Source organism: Elaeis guineensis, chromosome 3 (assembly GCF_000442705.2).
Source record: "Elaeis guineensis isolate ETL-2024a chromosome 3, EG11, whole genome shotgun sequence".
Lineage (NCBI taxonomy): Eukaryota > Viridiplantae > Streptophyta > Magnoliopsida > Arecales > Arecaceae > Elaeis > Elaeis guineensis.
The window spans coordinates 95,819,387-95,841,405 of NC_025995.2; the positions used below are offsets into that span (position 1 = coordinate 95,819,387).

Here is a 22,019-nt window from a genome sequence, read left to right on the forward strand (position 1 = left end):
TATCAAATTTTGGACAAGAAAGAAAGAGATAAGAAAAGAAGTCATCATGCACACACTTAACATGCAGATAACAAAAAGATAAGATCCACCCACATAAATCACCTTAAAATATATCAAAAGATTTAATTCTTCAGTCAATATTGATATAGTAAATGGAAATATATGGTGAAACACCATTAAACATAAAGATAATACTTCCATTGATAAAACTAAAATGTATCACACATCGTACTACTATAATCAAAAAGGCCGCACCTGTTCTTTAATTTTATCACAAGTGAGATAAAAAAATAAGAATCATATAAGGCTACATAGACATATTAATCTAAAAAAAAATTGTAGCTTGTGAACATATTAATCTAACATTCTCATGCATGTCTCATAACTTTGAAATCACAAGTGGGCTTCCAAATGCAAAATAAATGAGAGGGTAGAAAAAAAAAAAAGCATTAAATTTAAGAGTTACATAGAGAGGAGAGCTCTATTGAATCTTCAGTTCAGTTGGAATCTCATAAAAGATAGAAATTACCCATTAGGCAAAATCAGCAATCTATGCCCTTGAACAAAGCCGACCTTTTGAATTCTTCATGTCAAGAAGTACACTACAGTTGTCATAAATCAGACAAATCAGCACCCCATCACAGCACAGTTATAGACAAAACTCCCTGACTGCTTGCTGGCAATGATGTTCCACTCTGGCAGTCCCTCGTTTGGGATCCATGAATTGAGCTCAATTGTCCCTCCCATGGATCCCCTTGGCCCGCCAATCACGATTAGCCGCTCGCCACATGCCCTGAAGGCAAGGCCCCAACCATTCATCGAAACAGATCTCTCAGGCAATTTACCCAGAGTGATCCATGCATTATTCTCCTTGTCATACTTCCTTACCTCCTGCTCAGCATAATCTGCTGCATAAAGCTCGTTGTTTACCACAGCTACAAGTGGAGGTGCACCACTTGCAACATTTAGCCCAGCAGACATATTCTGAATCACCCTCCAAGAACGTCTCTCCAGATCATACTCCTCCCCGCTTGTCAGCACCTCAGTATTGCTGGCCATACCACCAATTACATAGAACTTTCCATCCATGAAAACCCCTGAACATAACTTTCTTGCCTGATTCATATCAGGCAGAGTTTCCCAAGTTTGAGTCTCAGAATTATAAAGCTCTGCAGAGCTAAGTATGGTACCCCGGGCATCAGTGCCACCAGCTATAATAGCCTTCTCTCCAAGGCTAGCAGATCCAAAGAGGCATCTGGGTGAATTCATTACTATTCCAGGGGACCAAGTGTTAGTCAGAATGCTATATCTCAGTACAATATGGGAATCTACCTCCTTTCCAAATACAAGGAGCTCGGTGCCTACAGCAAGGGATTCCTTATCCAAGCACATGAAACATTCATTAGGAGGCATCTTTGGAATGGTAATCCAACACCCACTGTAGGGATCATATGCCTCCCATTCAAGGACATTGCAAGAGAAATAGACCCAGTACTCGGTAATCCCCATCTGCCGCCGTAGCCTATAAAGTTCGCCACTTCGAATCAGGGAGCGGAAGCTCCGGTTCAGGGATGCAATGGCACCATAATTGGAGCGAGAGCAATGAAGAAGGCAGTTAATTGTGATATCCCTGCCGAGTGGGTTGATGAAGGCATATGGATCATCATAGTCTCCATTGCCGCCCTGGTGATCAGACATATCGAGGGCCCGTTCTGTGTCTTTGATATCAGGGGTATCAGGACACTCCGGCGACTTCTTCCTCTTGCTCCTATCACCTTGCTCTTGTTCTTCCAATTCCTCGCTTGGCGGGCGCTTGTTGCTCGAGGACTCAAGGAGGTGGTGGGTCATGTAGATCCACTTGGATTCTTGTTCACAGGAGCTCGGCAATGCTCTTGAGATCAAGCAGGACTGGCCCTCCAACATGTCACCAGCGCCAAAACCAATCAAGGGCTTAATATTACTGATCAACGGCCGTCGAGACCGCCTTTCCTCTCTTCCAAAGTATCAATCTATCAGGAAGGCAATACGGGAAGAGCCTTCAACTACGGTGATGGGTCCAAGCCTCAAATGGGATCACAAAAGAAAAAATACAGCCCAACCAAACTTTTTTAAAAAAATTCCTTTCAAACTTATTAGTGAGATTGGATCTAGAACGCTCGTATACTGATTAAATTCATGGATCAGAAAAGCAAACAAAAACCATAAAAATCGAATCTCTCCGAGTATTTTGATGTGTCCACCCCCCAGACTCGGCGAATCACCGATTCGGACGGCCAAAAATGCAACCTTTCAATCGAATCAGATCGATCTCACAAAGGCTTCATACCAAGAAAAAAGAACAGGAGATCAAAACATCGAAACAAAGAAACAAGCAACAGAAATTAGACAAAGGAGACGAATCAAAGGCCCTACAGAAACGAGATTACCACAAGGAGATCTCGCGATTTCCGCCAAAAACACGCAGAAAATTAGCCAGCAAAATTCTCCATTCCCCCAGACTCGATCTCGTAGCACCCGAAAAAAATTTTAATTTTTAGCACCCCAGATCGAGATTGAGCCCCAAAACTACCTAAAAACAAAGAAAAAAGCCACATAAAAATCTCTTCTTTAGACCAACAAAGAAAGAGAGGAGAGCAGAGAGATCTTGGGGAGGAAGGAAAGGCGGAGACTTACGGATTGGGATTGGGGGGCGGAGGAGAAGAAGAGGAGTGGGTAGGTTGGTCGGAAGCGGAGGCCCTGTTTAGGAATGAGTCTCCTCTCCTCCTCCTTCTTCTCCTTCTTCTTCCTAAAATACCCCTCTCCGTCTTCTTCTTCTCTTCTTCACGCTTCTTCCCTTCGACGCTCCTCTCTCTCTCTCTCTCTCTCTCCCCCGCGCTCGAAATCTAGAGTTTTGGGTCGGGCCTCGGGCTCTCACTGTCCCTTTTAACCCCCAAATTTTTTTTTTCAGTCTTTCCTTTTTATTTCTTTTGAACCCCTAATTTTTATTTTTCAATTGATTTTTATTCGACCGCGAAAGAGGTGTTGGATTATTTTTATAGTGAGGTGGAAGAGTTTTGTCGTTTGGTGTGGAGTGGGTGCACGTCGGCCTTTGAGTGTAGTGCCAGGCGCCAGCACGAAATTTAAAACACCGCGTGGGAGGCGATGGAATCGGGGCTGAGTGATACGGTTCCGTGTGCCGCGGAGTACAACAGCGCCTCCGGAGCGGATTCTCGCAGGTCTACGTTTCTCACTGGTTAATGGTTGGTCGGCGGTCCGAAACGGCTCGCTTGCGTTTGTCCTGAATTCACTTGTTTTGTTTTCCTAATCTATTTTCTCATTATTTATATTTATATTTATGTTTATATTTTGGTTGGAGGACGGGGTGGCCGAACACGAAAAGGGGATTGGAGGTAGTTTCCCGTACGGCTCTCCCCCCCTCTCTCTCTCTCTCTCTCTCTCTCGTTGGGGAAGCGTATTTTTTTTATTTTGAAAAAAAAAAAAAAAACGTTTTGGGGTTAGTTTTCTGCGGGCATTTTCAGGGGGGGGAGTAGGATATCGAGGCTGGTCCGCCGCAGGAACAGGACTGGGTGGAAAGGTTCCCCGCACGTGTGCTGCAGGGCATCCGGGAATTAGGAGGCGGCCGCACCGCCGGTAACAATAAAAAAAGAGGAAAAAAACTCGGGCATGGAGGGTACTCTTTTGGTTGGGAGTGTTCTTCGAGAGAATTGCTTGCTCTTTCCTCCCCACGCGTAGTGTAACTAAATTTGGATTAAAAAATATTAAGATGATTTATTACTTTGGCCGTTGATGTCTGGTTCGTAGTTACTGCTCAATTATGCTTTCAAACTTTGTTGGGTATGTGCTTCATTTGCCGGTCCCAAGTTAGTAGGTCTTTTTTTTTTTCTCTGTGCGAATAATATAGGAAGATATAGGTGAGGGCAGTAATGGATTTGAGTTCAAAAGGTTGGTAGACAAGGTTTGGGCTGCACCGTTGGAAACGTTGTTTTCCAAATGAAGGCATGATACTTGTGCATACAGTGGTCCCAACTAGGATTCAGTGTATTTGAAAGCATTATTGAAGGTAGGAGTGCATATGATTATTGAAAACAGTTAATGCATTTTCGTAGAAGTTTTGTTTCCATTTATTTTCATAAATTATATCATTTTTGGATTTTTATTGAAAGCAATTCTAACCGGGTTATGATGAAATTAACACATGAAGCAAGCATTACAAATTATAAAAGCAATGAAGAGTGAAGATACTCTATGAAATCTGCAATATATATTAGATAAACGTACAACATCTAAAATTAAACATCTAACTAGTTGGCCGATCTTCAATGGAGTTTTTTACCACGACACCGCTCAAGACATAAAACAGACAAACGTACAGCAACACAACAGAAAACAAGCAAAACAACAAAACAATGAGATTAGTGGCAACTCACATGTTAGTCGTTTGCTATGCGCTTTGTAACTTTTCTCATGTTATGCTTTTCAATTAATTATATATATTCTTGGTCCTATCTAGATAGCCAAGTCCAATAATATAATTTTGATAATTTTCAACTATGCACCAATTATTTTGGACCCTCCTAATTTGTTACCCTGTTTCTAATCCACATGAACTGCTTCATCACTACCAAATCCAAGTTAATCCTGCTAGGAGATGTAATAGTTGGGTGAAATGGGAAATGAGAGACAGGGAGTGGGATAAAAAGGTGACATCACATTTCAACATCCTAGCCCCATGCCAACATGGCAGAGGCCACGCCAGTAAATGAAGGCCATTAGCTCCAATAAGCAACGGAACCAGGACGGTTAAACAAACTGGTGTCGAAACGGCGTCAATCCACGTGGTGTTATTTAACCACGACCAGCGCCACCACACCCACCCCCCACCCCAACACACACACACATAATATATATATATATATATATATATATATATATATATATATATATATATATATATATATATATATATATATATATACCGTACAAAACAAATATTGCATGTATCCAAAAATTCGAAGTGTTACAGCTCGCCACCTTTTCCTTTTTGTATTCCGGACTGGTCCATCCCCAGCTACGGCGGTCCAACTAATGACAGCGCATCGATCCGTGATTAGGTCCAATCGGACGGCTACCGTTGGGGACCGGCCATTTTCTGGTGGACCACCACACCGCCGCTGGTGGACTTTGCAACGCCCGGGTCCAGCCGTCCAAATCAACGCGTCAAATGATAGCGTGGGTTGGTGGGACGTCGACGACAACCAAAAATAATAATAATAATGATAATCCAGATGGGAATTGGATGCGTGTCAATAACCGTATGATCGGTTGCCTTTTTGCGGCCGAGAAAGTCTAATGTGACGGTTGGGATGGAGGAAAGGGTCCATTCAAAGGACGGCGAAGAGCCTACGACTGCAATCCGTATGGTTTTCATCATGTGCGTGCCGCGGTCCAAGTTTCCTTCAGATTAATTTTTACGACAGTATGATTGATGGTGGAGTTAAGAGGGAGTGCTGGTCTTGTGATTAAGAGATCTGATTCCGATTTTGTTGTAGATAAATAGTACATCTTTGTTATCATTATTTTTGATATATATATATTTTAAGAACATAAAAATTATTATAAAAATTAATTACATTTACTTTGAAAAAGACCGTCTATCATGATTGTTCGAATTTTGAGATGAGCTGAATATACGGATAGTCATTTTTTATTGATCAATATTTAAAAATTAATTGATTAATATATATATATATATATGAAAATTTTAGGTACACAAAAATCATTATAAGAGTTGGTTACATTCACCTCGAAGAAGGTTCGTCTATCATGATTGATAGAATTTTGAGATGAGCTCAATATGCGGATAGTCATCTTTTATTGATCAATATTTAAGAGTTAGCTGATTAATATGTCTCCTTCAATATCAAATATATATATCGAGAAGTAAATAGTACTGTAAATTGGATAATTTTTTTTATTAAAAATTACTATAGTTGTATTCGTTGGATGGACTCATCTTATGTTTTTTTGAACTTTCATTATTTTTTATTTTTTAATTTTTTTGAATATATTCATACTTAAATTATGTAAATCATGCATTTCATGAAAAAAGAAAAAAAAAATTATACGATCGATGGGTAAAAGGCCACATAATTTCAACACTAATGCCAAACTTTTATTAAAGCACTTCTTCACTTATCTGGTGAATTGGAATTGCTAATGAAACTATTTTGATGAGTAGGAGTGGCAAAGAAGGATTTGCTTATATTGATTAAATAATCCAAATGTTAATATGGCACTTCGAAGAACGTGTTTTCTTTAGACGCACTTTCTCCCCTTATTCGGTGGGTAAGAATTGCTAATGTAACTATTCTTATGAGTAGGAGAAGCAAAGATGGATTAGACTAGGCTTCAGTCCAAGAGCTAAAGTTGGCTTGGGACTAGGATTTGCATACCCACATTTTACTTAATTGGATTGTCTATGTCGAGCCCGGTTTTGTATCAGGTTGAAGTCAAATATGGTCTTACAATTTGAAGTCACAATGTTGAACTAGCATAGACGAGGGTGAGTCAAAGACAAAGCCTTCCATACGAATGTAAAATGGCATATGATCTACATGCACATATTATTCGGAACACCTTCTTTGAACGTTGAAGGGAGCTTGCACGGTTAACCGGTCATCAACACCAGCGTCTTTCGGTGATCCTCATGAGCTCAAGCAGTGTGTCCTAAAAGGACGCGCCTTGGTGTCCAACTCAAGCAATGTACTTTTTGGCCTAAACTTGGACAAAGCCGAATAACCCGGAATAGAGCTTCCAAACACCACCCGGGACCTGAGCTTGGAGACCCATGGATCCTTGACAAAATGGCTACGTGGAAGCAAGCACAACCAAAAACAATTCCGAAAGCCATATCTTTTGACTTTTAGGCGCGACTCAAGGGGTTCGGTCTCATAGAAACGCAGAGAAAGCGTAAAAAGGACATGGTTATCCAGAAGATATTAACACATGCTTGTCTAACCCCAGGACGATCCAAAGCCACACAGCTCGAATCTAAGTGGATTTGATGGCAACTCCTCTTTGTTTTCTTGCTGAACGAGGACATCCAAAGGCGTTAATGAGCTAGTCAAGCAGGCAACCTTGAGAGCAACCTATGGAAGGTAGAGAACCATTGATTGGCTATGGTCACCTTTAGGTGTTTTCCACATGGCCTAACCTGTGCTCTTTGGGACTTTTCAAAGCTTTCAAGAGTCCCACAGAGAGGGCATCTGGAAATAATTAGTGAAGATGACTGCAGGGAATTAGATGCATCATTCCTGGACAAGTTAGAAAACCACAAGGATTATTCTCTATTAGGTCTGTTGAAGCTCACAACAGAATTTATATTTTTGATTGGCTGAGTTGACAAAGGGGAATATGATCCGATGGTCCCATCGAACATATCGAGCTCTCCATCAAGAGGATCTGTTCTCCAATCAAATGATGGATCTCTCTCATATTGTTTCCAATAACTTCATGGCATCACAAAAAGGTTATTCTTAATCCTTCCAGAATAAAGAAAAAAAATTCCCACCTTTAGTTGGTAGCAAAAGTCGACTTTATAATTATGTATGCACTAGAACTGACATGATTTATTGGTTCTCTTAGTTCCAATCTGGAATTTCTGCTTTATTAGCTTTTTTTTTTGCTTGTCTATCTATATAGTTTATGGTAGATTTCTATTCCTTTAAGACTCGTGGAAATTTGAACATTTCAAGCAGGAGTATTTAAGCATTAGAATTATGCTCAACAATTAGAGAGAAAGAAAGATGGAAGAAAAGTTATTTAGGAATTAAGAAACGTAAAGCAATAACGTGATGACGTGTCCGCCAATGTTGTGATAATGAAAAGTGAAAGAGTTGTTAATTGGTTCTATATGTATCCCATCTTACGATTCCACCTTCACAAGCGGTCGACCATATGATAAACAAGTAGGATACAATGGGAATACCATCAGTGCACGAGATTGTTTGGCTTTTCTTAGCTCAATTTTTTTATGTTATCTTTGAGAGTTTGGATAAGTTTCAGCTTGTTTTAGTCAGTTAAATCATCGAAGAGTACACCAGAAGTCCAAATTGATGATGACTCTACAATTAAGAATGCAACCTAGTTAAGATATAACATAACTAAATATACTTTATTCAACAAGGTTTGCTCTTTGGAGTTTGGACCGTGATATATATGTAATTTATTTCTTTAAGTTTTGGAAACATGGATTATTTAATACTTAGGGCAGTGAAGTATGAATTCATACGTGTATGGGTAGTATATATAAGTTTTAGTGATTTGACTCCAAATACCATGTCTGTGAAGGGAAAATCACTAATGAAAAGCTTTCCATACTGTACGTACCGAAAGATAAAAAATAGTTTTCCATATTGTCTGATCTTTATTATTTTTTATTGATTTTTGTGGAACAATCTAACCGAACCCTCATAATTGTCAAATATGCTCAATTATTATTATTATTATTATTTGAAAATTGCTTTAAGCATGGAATGTTCCATTCCTAACTTTGTCTCAGGAAATTTAATATATACACAAGTGATAATGAGAACAACTTCTTAGTTGCTTGATGTGGACATTGTATTGAATGCGTATTTCCAAAATATATTCTTGGAACATGCTTTTACACCTGTCCTTATATTATAGCAATCTTTACTCAACTTATTCTTTGAGGCAAATTGACTGCTAATATATATATAAATGTGTGTGTGACTACCTAAACCATTTTAGTTGATATGTTTCTAAAGCTTGAGCTGGATCGAGGTGTGCATCGAGCTTTTAGCATTCGGCTTGTCATCTCACTTAAAAAGCGTTTCAGCAATTGAGTGACGGCATTGTTCAGGAATTTGCTCACAGGACTTCCACTAACTTGTTGGCACCTCTCCACCACTGTTAAGAGAGAGTTCAAGTTTGAACTCAAAATGATGATGCTTCCATTATAATTTTCCAAGAGAACATCGTGAAAATTTAAAATTTAATGATTCCCAAAAGTTTGCTCAGCCAATTGCGCTTTCTCGCTCGCTTATTTTCAACGCATTAAGCGCCAAGCATTTTTGATTTATGACAACCAGGGAGATGGTGATCGAGTAAATCACAATATAAATGTTTCTTTTACAAGGGCCATTGATGGCTAGCACAGCACGAACGGGACTTTGATTTAGTGGTTGGCATCCCCTTCTCAACCAATATTTTCAAAAGCATAGATCTCTTATGGTGCATGGATTGCACCGTAAAATACTGTAAAAAAAGTCTTACGTACCATACACGGCTTATTGTTGTTGATAACTGTCTATCTTTTGACGGCGGCCATTGAGTACTGCACAACTCTACGATACAATTGGCTCTTTGATCCATTTTTGAAAGGTGATAATTCCAGCAAACTTCAAAGATGGGAAAAAAACTAAAAGGGTATATTATTGAGAGATAATATGAACAACAATCATAAACCATGGTTTTTGATCTTTTCGAAATTGTTTTTTCAGCGTCTCACGTTATGTTTTCTCTTATGTTTGTTTACATTGTTGATCCCCAATGCCTAACAATGGTCCACTTACATTCGGTTCTGAGTTGGGCCAGCCAAAAGCAAAATGCTACTTAGCTTTAGCAATGACAATTGAACCACTTGGCACCATGCACCACTCAAATTGGATGGAATAAGGGTGGATTAGTGATCTTGAATTCAATAACTTGAGCCTTGGCAGAATTTCACTATGATGGAACTAGGTCAAATTAGGAACGATGAAATGCAACCATTTGCACTAGGTACAATTTGATATTTTGAATAAGATGGATTTAGATTAGATTAGCTCTAATTAACCCTTATACACAGATCAAAAAAATTTATCACTAAGCATATAACTTCGACCAAATCCTGAATGGAGATTTGTTAGATCATGTTAACATTTATTTGATCCAACCACAATACATGTGAACTTGTCAAGGAGAGCTTGACCTTGTTACCAAAAAAAAAAAAAGGAGAGCTTGACTAGAAAGACCAATACGTAGAAGAGTTATGTATATATGTATATAAATATAAAAATTGTCTCGCTTGTAATATCATCTTATTAATATAGATCTAATTAGGAAGGAAATATATTTTTTAATAAAACAAACTTGAATATCTAGAATAGAATTATGGAAAATAAGAGAATTTATGGAAGTGAGTATTTAAGTTTCATTTTCTTTTATTAACTGAATAACAAAAATAGTTATAATTATTCTATTTATACTAATGACGTTTGTTCTCATAAAATTCTGATTCGATTTTTCAACTAACCATAAATAACCAAAATAATGGTAAAAAATTCTAAAATCATCTTGGAGATAGATCTCTCTCTCTCTCACACACACACACGGACGCACGCATACATAAGCACATACATATGTATATACGTATGTATGTACATGCACCAATACATAGTCCCAAGCATAAAGACTTAAACCAACCTAAATTGGAATTTTCCTACTCATATTCGACCTAACCAATATGTGTGTGAATCTTTCTTGATCGCAACAATGAAATTTTGGATTAGTCAGCCTAAGCTATATAAAACTGTTATTGTTTATTATAGTAGTTACAATAGACATCATAATAAATAACAACAAACAAGAAAAGAACAATAATGATGGTATGTTTATATTCGCTCTGGTATCTTCAAAAAAAAGTATTACTTTCACACAATACAATCTTTACGGAGGAAAAACAAATGAAAAAAAATCTATATTTAGGGAAACTATATTTTATTTTACAATATAATATAAGTAGAAATAATAGTAATCATTATTTTTAGACCTTTTTTTCTTGTTCTTTATTATTCTTAATCTTTTTTTTCCCCTTTGTGCTTGTAGGGATTCTTGTGGTCGTTTAACACGCTTTCAACTCCACGAAACTTCCCATTCATGGAAAATAAAAGGGACGACCGTGGGGCATCCAATTATTAATGTACAGTGACATTGCAATGAACAAATCAACGTCACCTTCTCGTGAAAAGCTGTCAATCGAAAACCCTGACGTGAACCGCAATCGGTCATCTCCGAGGGCGACGCCACACCAACTGCTGCACGCCGTCTGGAGTCCAATCTTGTGTGCCCTCCTTAACCACTTGCAGAAAAAGAGCGTTTACCAATGCCCGTGCCATCCAAAAAAAGACTTGGATGAAAGCATCTCTTCGCCCGCCCAAAGCTTCTTCGCACGTGTTACTGTGCCCTTTGACACGTATGCCTCTATATAATCTTGAACTTTATTAGGTCGATCGATATAAGCTAATGTATTTTATACATATAATTTAGTTTACTATTATTTACTGCATCGAGTAAATTTAGTTTAAATCATTAATAAATTCCTATTTAAATTTAAATTTTTTGAAATAAATTGGCTTACTGATGTGATGAGTTTTAATAGTCCCGTGCTATATGACTTAGTATCATTTCATGATCTTCAACCATAACTCAAGCCAACATAGGTTATCATGAATCTTTACATATTTTTGCGCACCTAAAATTTGGCTAGAATCCTATAATTTAGGTTTGGAGTGTGTAGTTATTTGAGAAACAAGAATCGGGGTGTAAAAGATTTTATTAAAGCATGCAACAATCACACAATAAAAATTATGACTTGCAATGTGGTTGAGTCCACAATCATCCTTAAATTCTTCTAATATTTCTGGATAAAATATCAGAACTACGGTATGACCAAATTTTCAATCCAAGCAAGAAAATTTTCAACAATCTTTGTATGTCTGCTAAAATATGCATCGACTCCTTGCCAAATCTTCTAACCTGTCAAAGCTTTCATTTTGTGAAGTGTTTTCTTAAATTTACAGAAATCTGGTAATTCACATATATAAAATTTAGGATAATAGTAGAGTCTCCTTCCAAAAAAACATGACATTAATTTCTTTTCATCATTAAAATACCTTGTTTCCATAAAGAATTCTTGATTTCTCTCCATTCCAACTGCTAACCCAATCATTATCAAGTTTGATCAAACATACATGTGTCCTTTTTTTCTTTTTTTTTTTTTCCTCCTCCTCCTCCTCCTCCTCCTCCTCCTCCTTCTTTTTGTGTGCCTCTTCTGATAAGACCCGGACATATCAGAAAACATAGTATGCAAGTGATTAATTTTGAGAAATGTAGATCTTACAGAAAATTTGAAGGAAGTTGGGAATGAATATTGGTGGTTTGCACATCTTTATTATTCTCCAACGGAACACTGCAACATTCTCAGCTGTTGTCCCAGAGTTATCGGTCAGCGTAATCTATAGATTATATAACAAGGATGCCCAACATCTTTGCGGGTTTCCCTTGCATTTTTAATCAATTGCGATCTCGCGACCAGAGTTTGAAGATCCGGGAAATTATATAAAAAGTGTTCTAAGTTGTCACTTGACCCAAGTTTTAGCTCTTCTCACCAGATTGTGACAACTTTACAGATAGCTGTTAATTTAAGCAAGTTAACCATCCTTTTTGAGAAATACTGTAGCTGTAAATAATGGGGTTATTCTCACGGACTCCAAAACTGTTTGCTCTTTTAGTCTGTTCTTCCTCTAGTGGTGGATCACGGCTTTTGGTTGGTCTGCTGCTGCTCGACAATTCGTCAGATGGACGGCGCGTGGGAGGGTGGAAAAAGCATCCCTCAAATAATTCTCATTCTATAGTGAAGTGGCAATTTAGTCGGATAGAATTTGGATCGAAACTTTAAGAACCTGAGTCCGCCTTATCTATTAAAATAACATAAAATTTTAGAACTAAATTCGATTTATTTATCAAATAAGTAATCTAATCTAATTTATATCTATTTATTAAATAGATCGAATCAGATTAAACAGATTAAACAGATTTTTAATGGATTAAATTAATTAAGCAAGTTAAATTAAAAAGGCTGAACTAAATTAAGTAGTTTTTAAATAGATCATGTCTTAACCTGATTCACTTATTAAATGGGTCTGAACTTAAATTCTGTCCAATTTAATGAACAAGTCTGGACAGATTGATGTGTTTGCGACCCAACTGTATCAATGTCAAATCTGATCCAATTTAAAGTACATTATTTGCAGGTTAAGCTGATAGGTTTTTGATAAGAAATTACCTTTCATAATTCTATATTAGGTAGGATCCAATGGCACAACGACTTGCCCTTTTTCAATCAACTGAATACTGATTTTAGTCTCGTGTTTAATATGCTGGAAAGTGACAATGAAGTAGCCAGATATTTGAGAAAAAAGAGTGATGACATATTGCGCCTTTGCCCTGCCTTGTTACGCTTCCAAATTGGCCCTTTCGAATAGCTCAATCTCTTTTGAATCCCACCAAAGATATTTCGCTTTTTTGCCAAAATAATAATAAGGTAATATATATACATATATATATATATATATATTATTCATGTCGCGAACCAGTCAAACCATACCAGAAGATATGACATCATATAAAGTTTGGTGGGACTTCCTCCGTCCAAGCTTCATTATCATCCAAAGATAAAGTCTACTTGCCTAACAAAATGAGCTGCTTCATTACGAGAGTGAGTTACGTGAAAGAGAAAAATTAGACCAGCATCTTTAATTAGCAAGACAAAGACAATCCTCAAGAACTCCAATCTGGTTACCAGAAATATTCCCTTTGTGTCATTCCTGAATAATATCTAATATATATCCAAGGCATCTCCTTTCAAATGGAAGCCATAGAAACCAATATTTAGCCCTCAAAAAAACCAAAATCCTTTCCTGCCATGTTAATAGATGAACAATCAAGCAGGTAAAAGAAAGATGCTCTATCCATAACATTTTATCTAGGATAAAGGTGCAATGTTACATGGGACCTGTAAGGCGTTTATTGATAGATATCCTAGATAGTTTTGACTGCAGGAAAATTGTTCAAGTGTTGACGTAGGATATTTTTATATCTCACTTGTCATCTAGCCGGGCTCGGAGTTTTTAAATGGGGCAAAGATAGATCAGCCTTGATTGCCTTTCACTGAGACCTATCAAAAGTTGAGCTGTCTCAAATTGAAGCTGTAGAAAGTTAGGCTACAAATTAAGCAACATGATGCTTATGCCACTGGCATTCAAGTTGCTTCATTGCCCCAAGTAGAAAAGGTTGTTCGTTGCTTGTGATGTGTATATGCAATATTGAGATGCTTACAGTGGGACATCCAAATGCACACAAGGGATGTGAATAAGATTCCCAAACTCAGACAAGGTTGCATTAGATAAGATGATGCTAGCAGCTGGGATTATTCCACTGCAAATTCAGTCAGTTCCTTCCTATCAGTACTGATCAATCAACTAATCAGCATGGGAAAGTTTATGCCATGCAGTGTATAATTAATCTAAATCCTGATGAGGTGTGGAATTGGAAGAAGATTCTGTGACTGTTATTACATGGATTAAAGTCCATATTACCTCTAGCTTCATCCATATATCTTGGGTATAGAGCAAGCAAGTGGTGGACTGCCGGCAAGTTTCAAGGCATCCCATGTTTTATTGCAAAGGAAATCAGGTAGCTTGTTTCATGGCTGGAATAGCTAGCTGTGTTCCACTTATCAAGAGAGGAGGGGTTGGAATATTTGGAATATCAAGAGAGGAGCTGTATTCCATTCATCCTTCTTTTTCTCGAATCTTGCTGCAGTGGTGGCATGTAGAAAAGATCGAAGGCAAATAGCTAAGTATAATGCGAACTGTAGTGTAATCACCGTCTACAATTAATGGTGGCATGTAAATGATGCATAAGCTATTGGATTTTACAACCAGCGGACGGTCATGGCATGATATTAAATTCAGCGGTATTGATATAAAGTATCATGTTTTTCCTGATCGTTATATGCTTCAGGACTATATATGGAGACTGGACTGGGAGCAAGGTGGTCTCTATTATTTTTTGGCAGAACCTCAGCATATTTCACTTCTTTCCACACTATTTGATTTACACTGGCAGTTTGGACATAGGTTAAGAACTCAAGTTTCCTTTCATATGATAATGTTAGTATAGACTACTTGCAACATTTGTGAGGTCTATTTCGGCATATATTTAATCCTATATTAAGTATGATCTTGGATGCTTATATAGAACTAAGAAACCTAAATAACACCTTTTGAGTTGCTTTTTTTAGATGAGGTTCTAAGTTGTAACAAATAATTTTAGAGAAATCCAGTTCATGCTCCTTATAGACTATGAGACACCACAATGTAGACTTATTTGGATTGATCACAAACTGGTGGTGTCATATATGATAGGATTTGTAATACTTATATTTGAATTTAAATGAATGTAGATCTTTAATCAGATGAGGATGCCAGGATTTAGATAAAGAAAATATGTGGAGATTCATGTAGGTGTATATTTTGTTCTATAATAGCTATGTATTGGACAGATCTTAGATACTTATAGAGGGCTAATGAACTCCAAAAAAAATACTACAACATGAATCCAGAATATTAGCGATGGCTATTTGTCGTCACTAATAGTCCACCAACCATCGCTAATAACATCGCCGTCGCTAATTCCGTCGTAACAGCTAATATAAAAAAAATTTTGTCATTAAATATCCTTATTAGCGATGAAAAATATTACTATTGCTAATATGACTATTAGCGATGTAAAAACTTCGTTGCTAATTATTTTTAAATTTTAAAATTAATTTTTAAAAAAAAATTAAAAAATTATTAGCGACGGTGTTTTCGTGGCTAATGCCATCGCTAATAATTATTAGCGATAAAAAATATCATCACTAATGCCGTCTCTAATTTTTTTAATTTTTAAATTAAATAAAAAAATTTTAAAAAATATTAGAGATGGTGTATCGTCGCTAATACCGTCGCTAATAAGTATTAGCAATGGCATTCTTCATCGCTAATACCATTGATAATAATTAATTTTATTTTTTTAAAAATAATAAACATATTTTTTAAAATCTATTTTAATTAATCATAATGAATTATGGTTCCTAATACCTGTTATAATTAATATTCAAAGATAATATGATAACATAAATAAAAAATTAATTATATTATATTAAAAATATAAATTATATAATTTTTTTAAATCAATATAAAAAAATATATAATACATCAAAAAAAAATCAAGTCCGATCCTCATCGTTGTCTGCCTCCTCCTCCTCTCGCTTCTCTCCAGCAACTGATGGATGAGAGCCGGATGTCCCAGCATCCTGTAATGAAAAAAAAATAAAACAATATTAGTAAGTTTTGATACGGAGATATATCTTTCAATATGGAGACATATCTTTCGATACACTCTTTTAATTTTCGAACAGATTATTTTTACATGTTCTATTCGATGATATGGAGCTATAGACACCCTTGACCTATCGATTAGATGGTTAGATTGAATTTTTAGTCTCAGATCTCCTTTTCAAACTCAAACCTAAACATATGAAGCTTCTAAATATGAAAACTTAAAATAAATAAAAAAAATTTAGTAATATAATTACCTGATGTGATGGTTGGATTGACGAGCCTAACCAAACGTGCAGCTGTGGATCCCAGAGAAGCTCCACGACTGTATCGTGGATAGCATTCAGGAGACTCTGAGGTCACTGGCTCAGAAGTCTTTGCACGACCTCCTCCATGTGCGTATCGCTCCAGGTCTGAGATATCAAGACCTATGAGGACACCGAAGGATATCGAATTGGTGGAGGGTCGAAGCTATGGCCGAATCTTATGACCCGGCTCATACTCACCCCCCCTGTCGATGGTGTTGAGCCATCTCTCAAGGTCAAGAGGGTGCTGAGTGAAGCGAAAATTTAGTGCAGGGGCAAAATGGTAATTTTAAAACTTTTTCAAAATTATTATTTTACAGCAGAATTATTAATTAATCTCATTAATTAATACTAATTAACCCTACACTAGGATCTAAATATGATACAACAGCATGCATTTAAATTTGAAATTCAAATTTGAATCAGTAAACATTTTACAGTACTGTGTTCAGAACACATCACCTTTTGTGGGTAGTCGATCACCGCAATCTGATCACCGTCGGGGGCTCTGATCATCACGTCACAGCCAAAAAAATGTCTGGCCTCTGTGGATCATCCACACAAAGCTCCCGTCTGATCAGCTCCTCACGAATGCTAGTTCGTGATTTCATCCTTTTGATGGCAGATGTTGATCGAACTCCTTCGATCGATGTGTGCTGACTTCTCGGATGCTCCGGATCGTCTGCACAGTTGCTTGAGAGGCTGATGGATCTCTCCCTGAAATTTGGTGGACTCACGACACTCGTGGCACACCAATCTCACTTCCCGAACCCTAGGTAGAAATCCTAGGGTACACACCAAAAATCCTGCGCCCAATTTTCTCTCTTTTCTTTCTTTTTCTCTCAGAAGGTTTTGGACCTTCACCTTGCGCAGAAGCCTTCCTCATGCCCCAAAGTTTCTCTCCTAAAATTTTTACGCACGTCCCACCTTTCTCCTCTTTTTAAAACAACGTCGAACGTGTCTTATCCGCGTGAGAGGATAAAGACAAGAGGTTACACATTTGAATTCAAATCAAATTTGAATTCAAACGAAAACCAACTTATCCCTATCCTTTTGGGTGTGAGAAGAGAAGGGGCGTGGCTCTTTGTGCGTGGAAAATATTTCACGAGAAACCTTTTCTCGTGTAAGTAATGTGGCGCACAAAATGGATAAGGATGAAAGGGCAAGTGATAAGTTATCCATTCAAATTCAAACATGCTTTGAATTTGAATGGCTAACTAATTATTTTATCCATCCATATGGTGCACAAATGAGGGCGTGGGGAAGGATTTTGCATGAGAAAAATTTCACGAGAAGTTTCTTCTCGTGAATTCAAATGGGTGCAAGGAAGTTGGATGTCGCAGAAAATTTAAAACAAGGTGGTTTGATTCAAATTGAGCCAACCTAGTTTAAAATAGGTTAAGCACAATTAGACCAGATTAAACCCAACATAATTAGGCTTAATTAGGCTCAATAAAATCCTAATAAAATCAAAAATTAACTAAACCTAACCCCTAATCAAATCAGAGACTAAACCACCTTAGCGATTAGGTCAACATTTAACCTAATCGGGTCAATCCAAACTGAATCCAATTCAATTGGACTTGATCCAAAAATAATTACTCAATCAAATTGAGTTAATTAGTGATTAAATCACTAATTAAACCTCTCATAAATATTGAGTCCAAATCCGATGGGCAATCAGGCATCAGAGACCATCGATATGAAACCCTGATCAAAGAGTTTAAATTTCAAATTCAAAATTTGAAATTCAAAATTTTGACCCCGGTACCCAAAATGTGTGAAACTCATGATTAGAGAATCCTAATTCTTAATCATAGAGTCCCAGATAGATAAGACTCATAATCAGCCATCAGATCAGAAAGGAACCTCTAATGTGTGTGACCCCGCAGGTTCGAACTTAAGCCGGTAGCACAGGAACCAATTTCTGTACTAATCGAAGTGACCATCTAGCAATGGTACCCGACGACCGGATAGGTCGAATAATCGCAATCACAACATTCAGAACCTACGTGAATATGGTTACCGTATAATTCATCCCTTTTGACCCCTGTGTTTAGGACGACTCAGGGTTAAACTGTCAACCCTGATGATATCATCCGAATCGTGCTCAACTCAATTAGTCCTGTGACTCCTCACTAGGACTACCCTGATCAAGATTTTGCTAAATTGAAACACGACTGTACACAGCTCCTAAACTGGAGTGGTCAATCCCATCTTGACACACGCACCGACAAGTCAAGTACTTGACTACACCCAGCAACCTTCCGTCACTGAATTAGAAATTCAGGTAGTCCAGTGCCTAAGTGCAGTGAGTTGCTTGCAAGTCACCGTGGCGGTCTCAGGTCGGAGGGACATTTATACCCATATCCCATCGGAGCAAATCTTGACAGCAGAAATAGCTCCGGAGTTGGTCACGTTCAGTGCAGATGTACCATTACATCTCACCTGTATGCCATACCAGTGTCTCCACACTCTTTGGTTATGAGAACAACCAACCCATATGGCACACAACGACCTATGCTCGATAAACGTTGTCGTCCTTGGTAACAACGTATCATTTGGTCGCGAACATGTTTAAGGACTAAGCGACAAATCCTCCTTTGTCGAGTCTAAATAGTCCTAAAGACTTCACCGCAACACAGGAGTTCATTAGAAGATGAAACATTTGTGATGAAAAAATATCAAAATAATTTTTATTTATTTATAATTCATGTACTAATACAAAAAAGAGCACAACCGTCAACAGGCTGACGATTGGCTTTGGGACACTATTCCCAACAATCTCCCACTTGGCCTAAAGCCTATCGGTGCAGTATCTAATACCCATCTTCGACTTGTAGTCATTGAACTTCTTCACCGTAATGGCTTTAGTGAATGGGTCGGCCAGGTTCTCCTTCCCGTCGATCTTCTGAAGGTCGACGTCACCTCAATCCACGATCTCCCGGATGAGATGGTAGCGACGCAGAATATGCTTCGTCCGCTGGTGTGCCTTTGGTTCCTTCGTCTGAGCAATGGCTCCAGAGCTGTCGCAGTAGAGCAGAACTGGACCAACAAGGGAGGGTGCTACTCCGAGCTCGGTGATGAATTTTCTCAGCCACACCGCTTCTTTGGCAGCATCTGATGCAGCAATATACTCCGTCTCGCATACTGAATCAGCCACAGTGTGCTGCTTGAAACTCTTCCAGCAGACAGTCCCACCATTAAGGGTAAAAATAAATCCTGACACACTCTTACTATCATCGCGATCAGACTGGAAACTAGAGTCTGTAAACCCTATAAGTCTCAAGTCCGATTCACCATATATAAGCCACTGGTCCTTAGTATTTCTTAAATACTTCATGATGGTTTTAACAACCTTCCAGTGATTCTCTCCTGGATCAAATTGGTATCTACTCACTACCCCTAGTGAGTATGCCACATCTGGTCGTGTACATGTCATGGCGTACATGATAGATCCCACTGTCGAAGCATATGGAATCCTACCCATACGCTCTTTCTCTTAAGGTGTTGTCGGACAATCCTTCTTCGAGAGAAAAATTTCATGGCCTATCGGTAGATAGCCTTTCTTGGAATTTTCCATGCTGAACCTTTTCAGCATAGTATCAATGTACGTGGACTGGGATAAGCCAAGCAACTTTTTGGATCTATCCCTATAGATCCTCATCCCTAGGATGTAGGAAGCTTCTCCCAGATCCTTCATAGAGAACTGTGACGATAGCCAAATCTTTATTCCCTGTAATGCAGGAACATCATTCCCGATTAAGAGAATGTCATCCACATACAATACAAGAAATACTACTACTGGACCATTAGCCCACTTATAAATACAGGGCTCTTCTCCGTTCTTAACGAAGCCATACGTTTTGATCGTCCTATCAAAACGTATGTTCCAACTCCGAGATGCCTGCTTAAGTCCATAAATGGACTTCTGTAGCTTGCACACCTTAGACTCATCTGTGGATGTGAACCCTTCAGGTTGTATCATATACACCTCTTCGTCCAGCTCTCCGTTTAGGAAAGCTGTCTTCACATCCATCTGCCAGATTTCATAGTCCAGATGGGCAGCTATCGCAAGCATAATCCGAATGGATTTGAGCATTGCCACAGGAGAAAACGTCTCGTCATAGTCTATACCATAATGTTGACGATATCCCTTGGCAACCAGACGAGCTTTATAGGTCTCCACCTTTCCGTCTGCGCCTCTCTTCCTTTTGAAGATCCACTTACACCCTATGGGTTTTACTCCTTCAGGTGGGTCAACCAATGTCCACACATCGTTGACCTTCATGGACTCCATTTCGAATTTCATGGCCTCTAGCCATTTCTCAGAGTCAGGTCTCTGCATTGCATCCATGTAGGTGATCGGATCCTCATCGTTTTCATCAAGTTCGACAGAATCACCATCCCGGACCAAGAAACCATAGTATCTGTCCGGTTGATGTGGTACTCTACCAGACCGCCTTAAGGGTGCATAATCAATGGGCTCCGGATCTGATCTAATCAAATCCGATTCAGGTTCAGTAACATGTGTCGGTTTTTTCACCTATCGAACTTCGTCAAGTTCGACTTTAGAGGCAAAGTTCCTTCACTAAGGAACTCCTTTTCTAAAAAGATTGCCTTAAGGCTGACAAACACCTTTTGCTCATCAGCAAGGTAGAAATAATACCCTTTGATCTCTTTTGGGTACCCTATAAAATTACACTTGTCAGACCTAGGTCCAAGCTTGTCTGTAATTAAACGTTTAACATAAGTCGGACACCCCTAAATCCTAAGGTGCGAGAGTACTGGCTTACGTCCTATCCATATCTCATATGACGTTTTGGCTACAGACTTACTCGGAACTCTATTTAGAAGGTAACAAGCTGATTCGAGCGCATATCTCCAAAGGAAGATCGGCTGACCAGCAAACCCCATCATGGATCGAACCATGTCTAACAGGGTCCGATTCCTCCTTTCAGACACACCATTATGCTGTGGTGTTCCAGGAGGAGTCCACTGAGAGAGAATCCCATTCTCCCCTAGATACGTCAGAAACTCATTGGAAAGGTATTCACCACCTCGATCAGATCGAAGAGTTTTAATACACTTTCCAGTTTGTTTTTCTACCTCATTTCGGAATAGTTTGAACATTTCAAATGATTCCGACTTATGCTTCATTAAATAGACATACCCATATCTAGATAGGTCGTCTGTGAAGGTTATGAAGTAGAAAAATCCACCTCTTGCACTTGAGCTCATGGGTCCACATACATCAGAATGTACCAGACCTAAGAGTTCACTGGCTCGCTCACCTTTTCCAGTAAAAGGTGACTTGGTCATCTTCCCAAGAAGACAGGACTCACAGGTTGGAAGTGATTCACAATCACTAACTTCAAGAATTCCTTCTTGAGCCAACCTGTTTATCCTGTTCTTATTGATATGACCTAGCCTACAGTACCAAAGGTAGACTTCTGACACATTATCTATTTTAGAGCATTTACCG

General features: G+C 38.3%; 1 protein-coding gene across 4 annotated transcripts; it reads right to left on the reverse strand.

The window, feature by feature from the left end:
- Positions 1-423: 423 nt before the first annotated feature.
- LOC105041714 (F-box/kelch-repeat protein At1g74510) lies at positions 424-2,919 on the reverse strand. Of its 4 annotated transcripts, none has more exons than XM_029263543.2 (3): positions 2,674-2,919; positions 2,427-2,569; positions 424-2,009 (listed from the first exon to the last, which is right to left on the reverse strand). In XM_029263543.2, exon 3 carries the CDS (start codon positions 1,921-1,923, stop codon positions 628-630), a length of 1,296 nt encoding a protein of 431 aa, XP_029119376.1. In that variant the 5' UTR covers positions 1,924-2,009; positions 2,427-2,569; positions 2,674-2,919; the 3' UTR covers positions 424-627. The 4 variants fall into 4 exon arrangements, with proteins under 4 accessions (XP_029119376.1, XP_010917018.1, XP_019705003.1 ...); XM_010918716.4 differs by having other exon boundaries at positions 424-2,318; XM_019849444.3 differs by lacking the exon at positions 2,427-2,569.
- Between the last annotated feature and the right edge of the window lie 19,100 nt (positions 2,920-22,019).

Bases quoted from the DNA above. Each gene is read 5' to 3' on its own strand.
- LOC105041714 (XM_019849444.3), bottom strand. From the start codon at position 1,923: ATGTTGGAGGGCCAGTCCTGCTTGATCTCAAGAGCATTGCCGAGCTCC.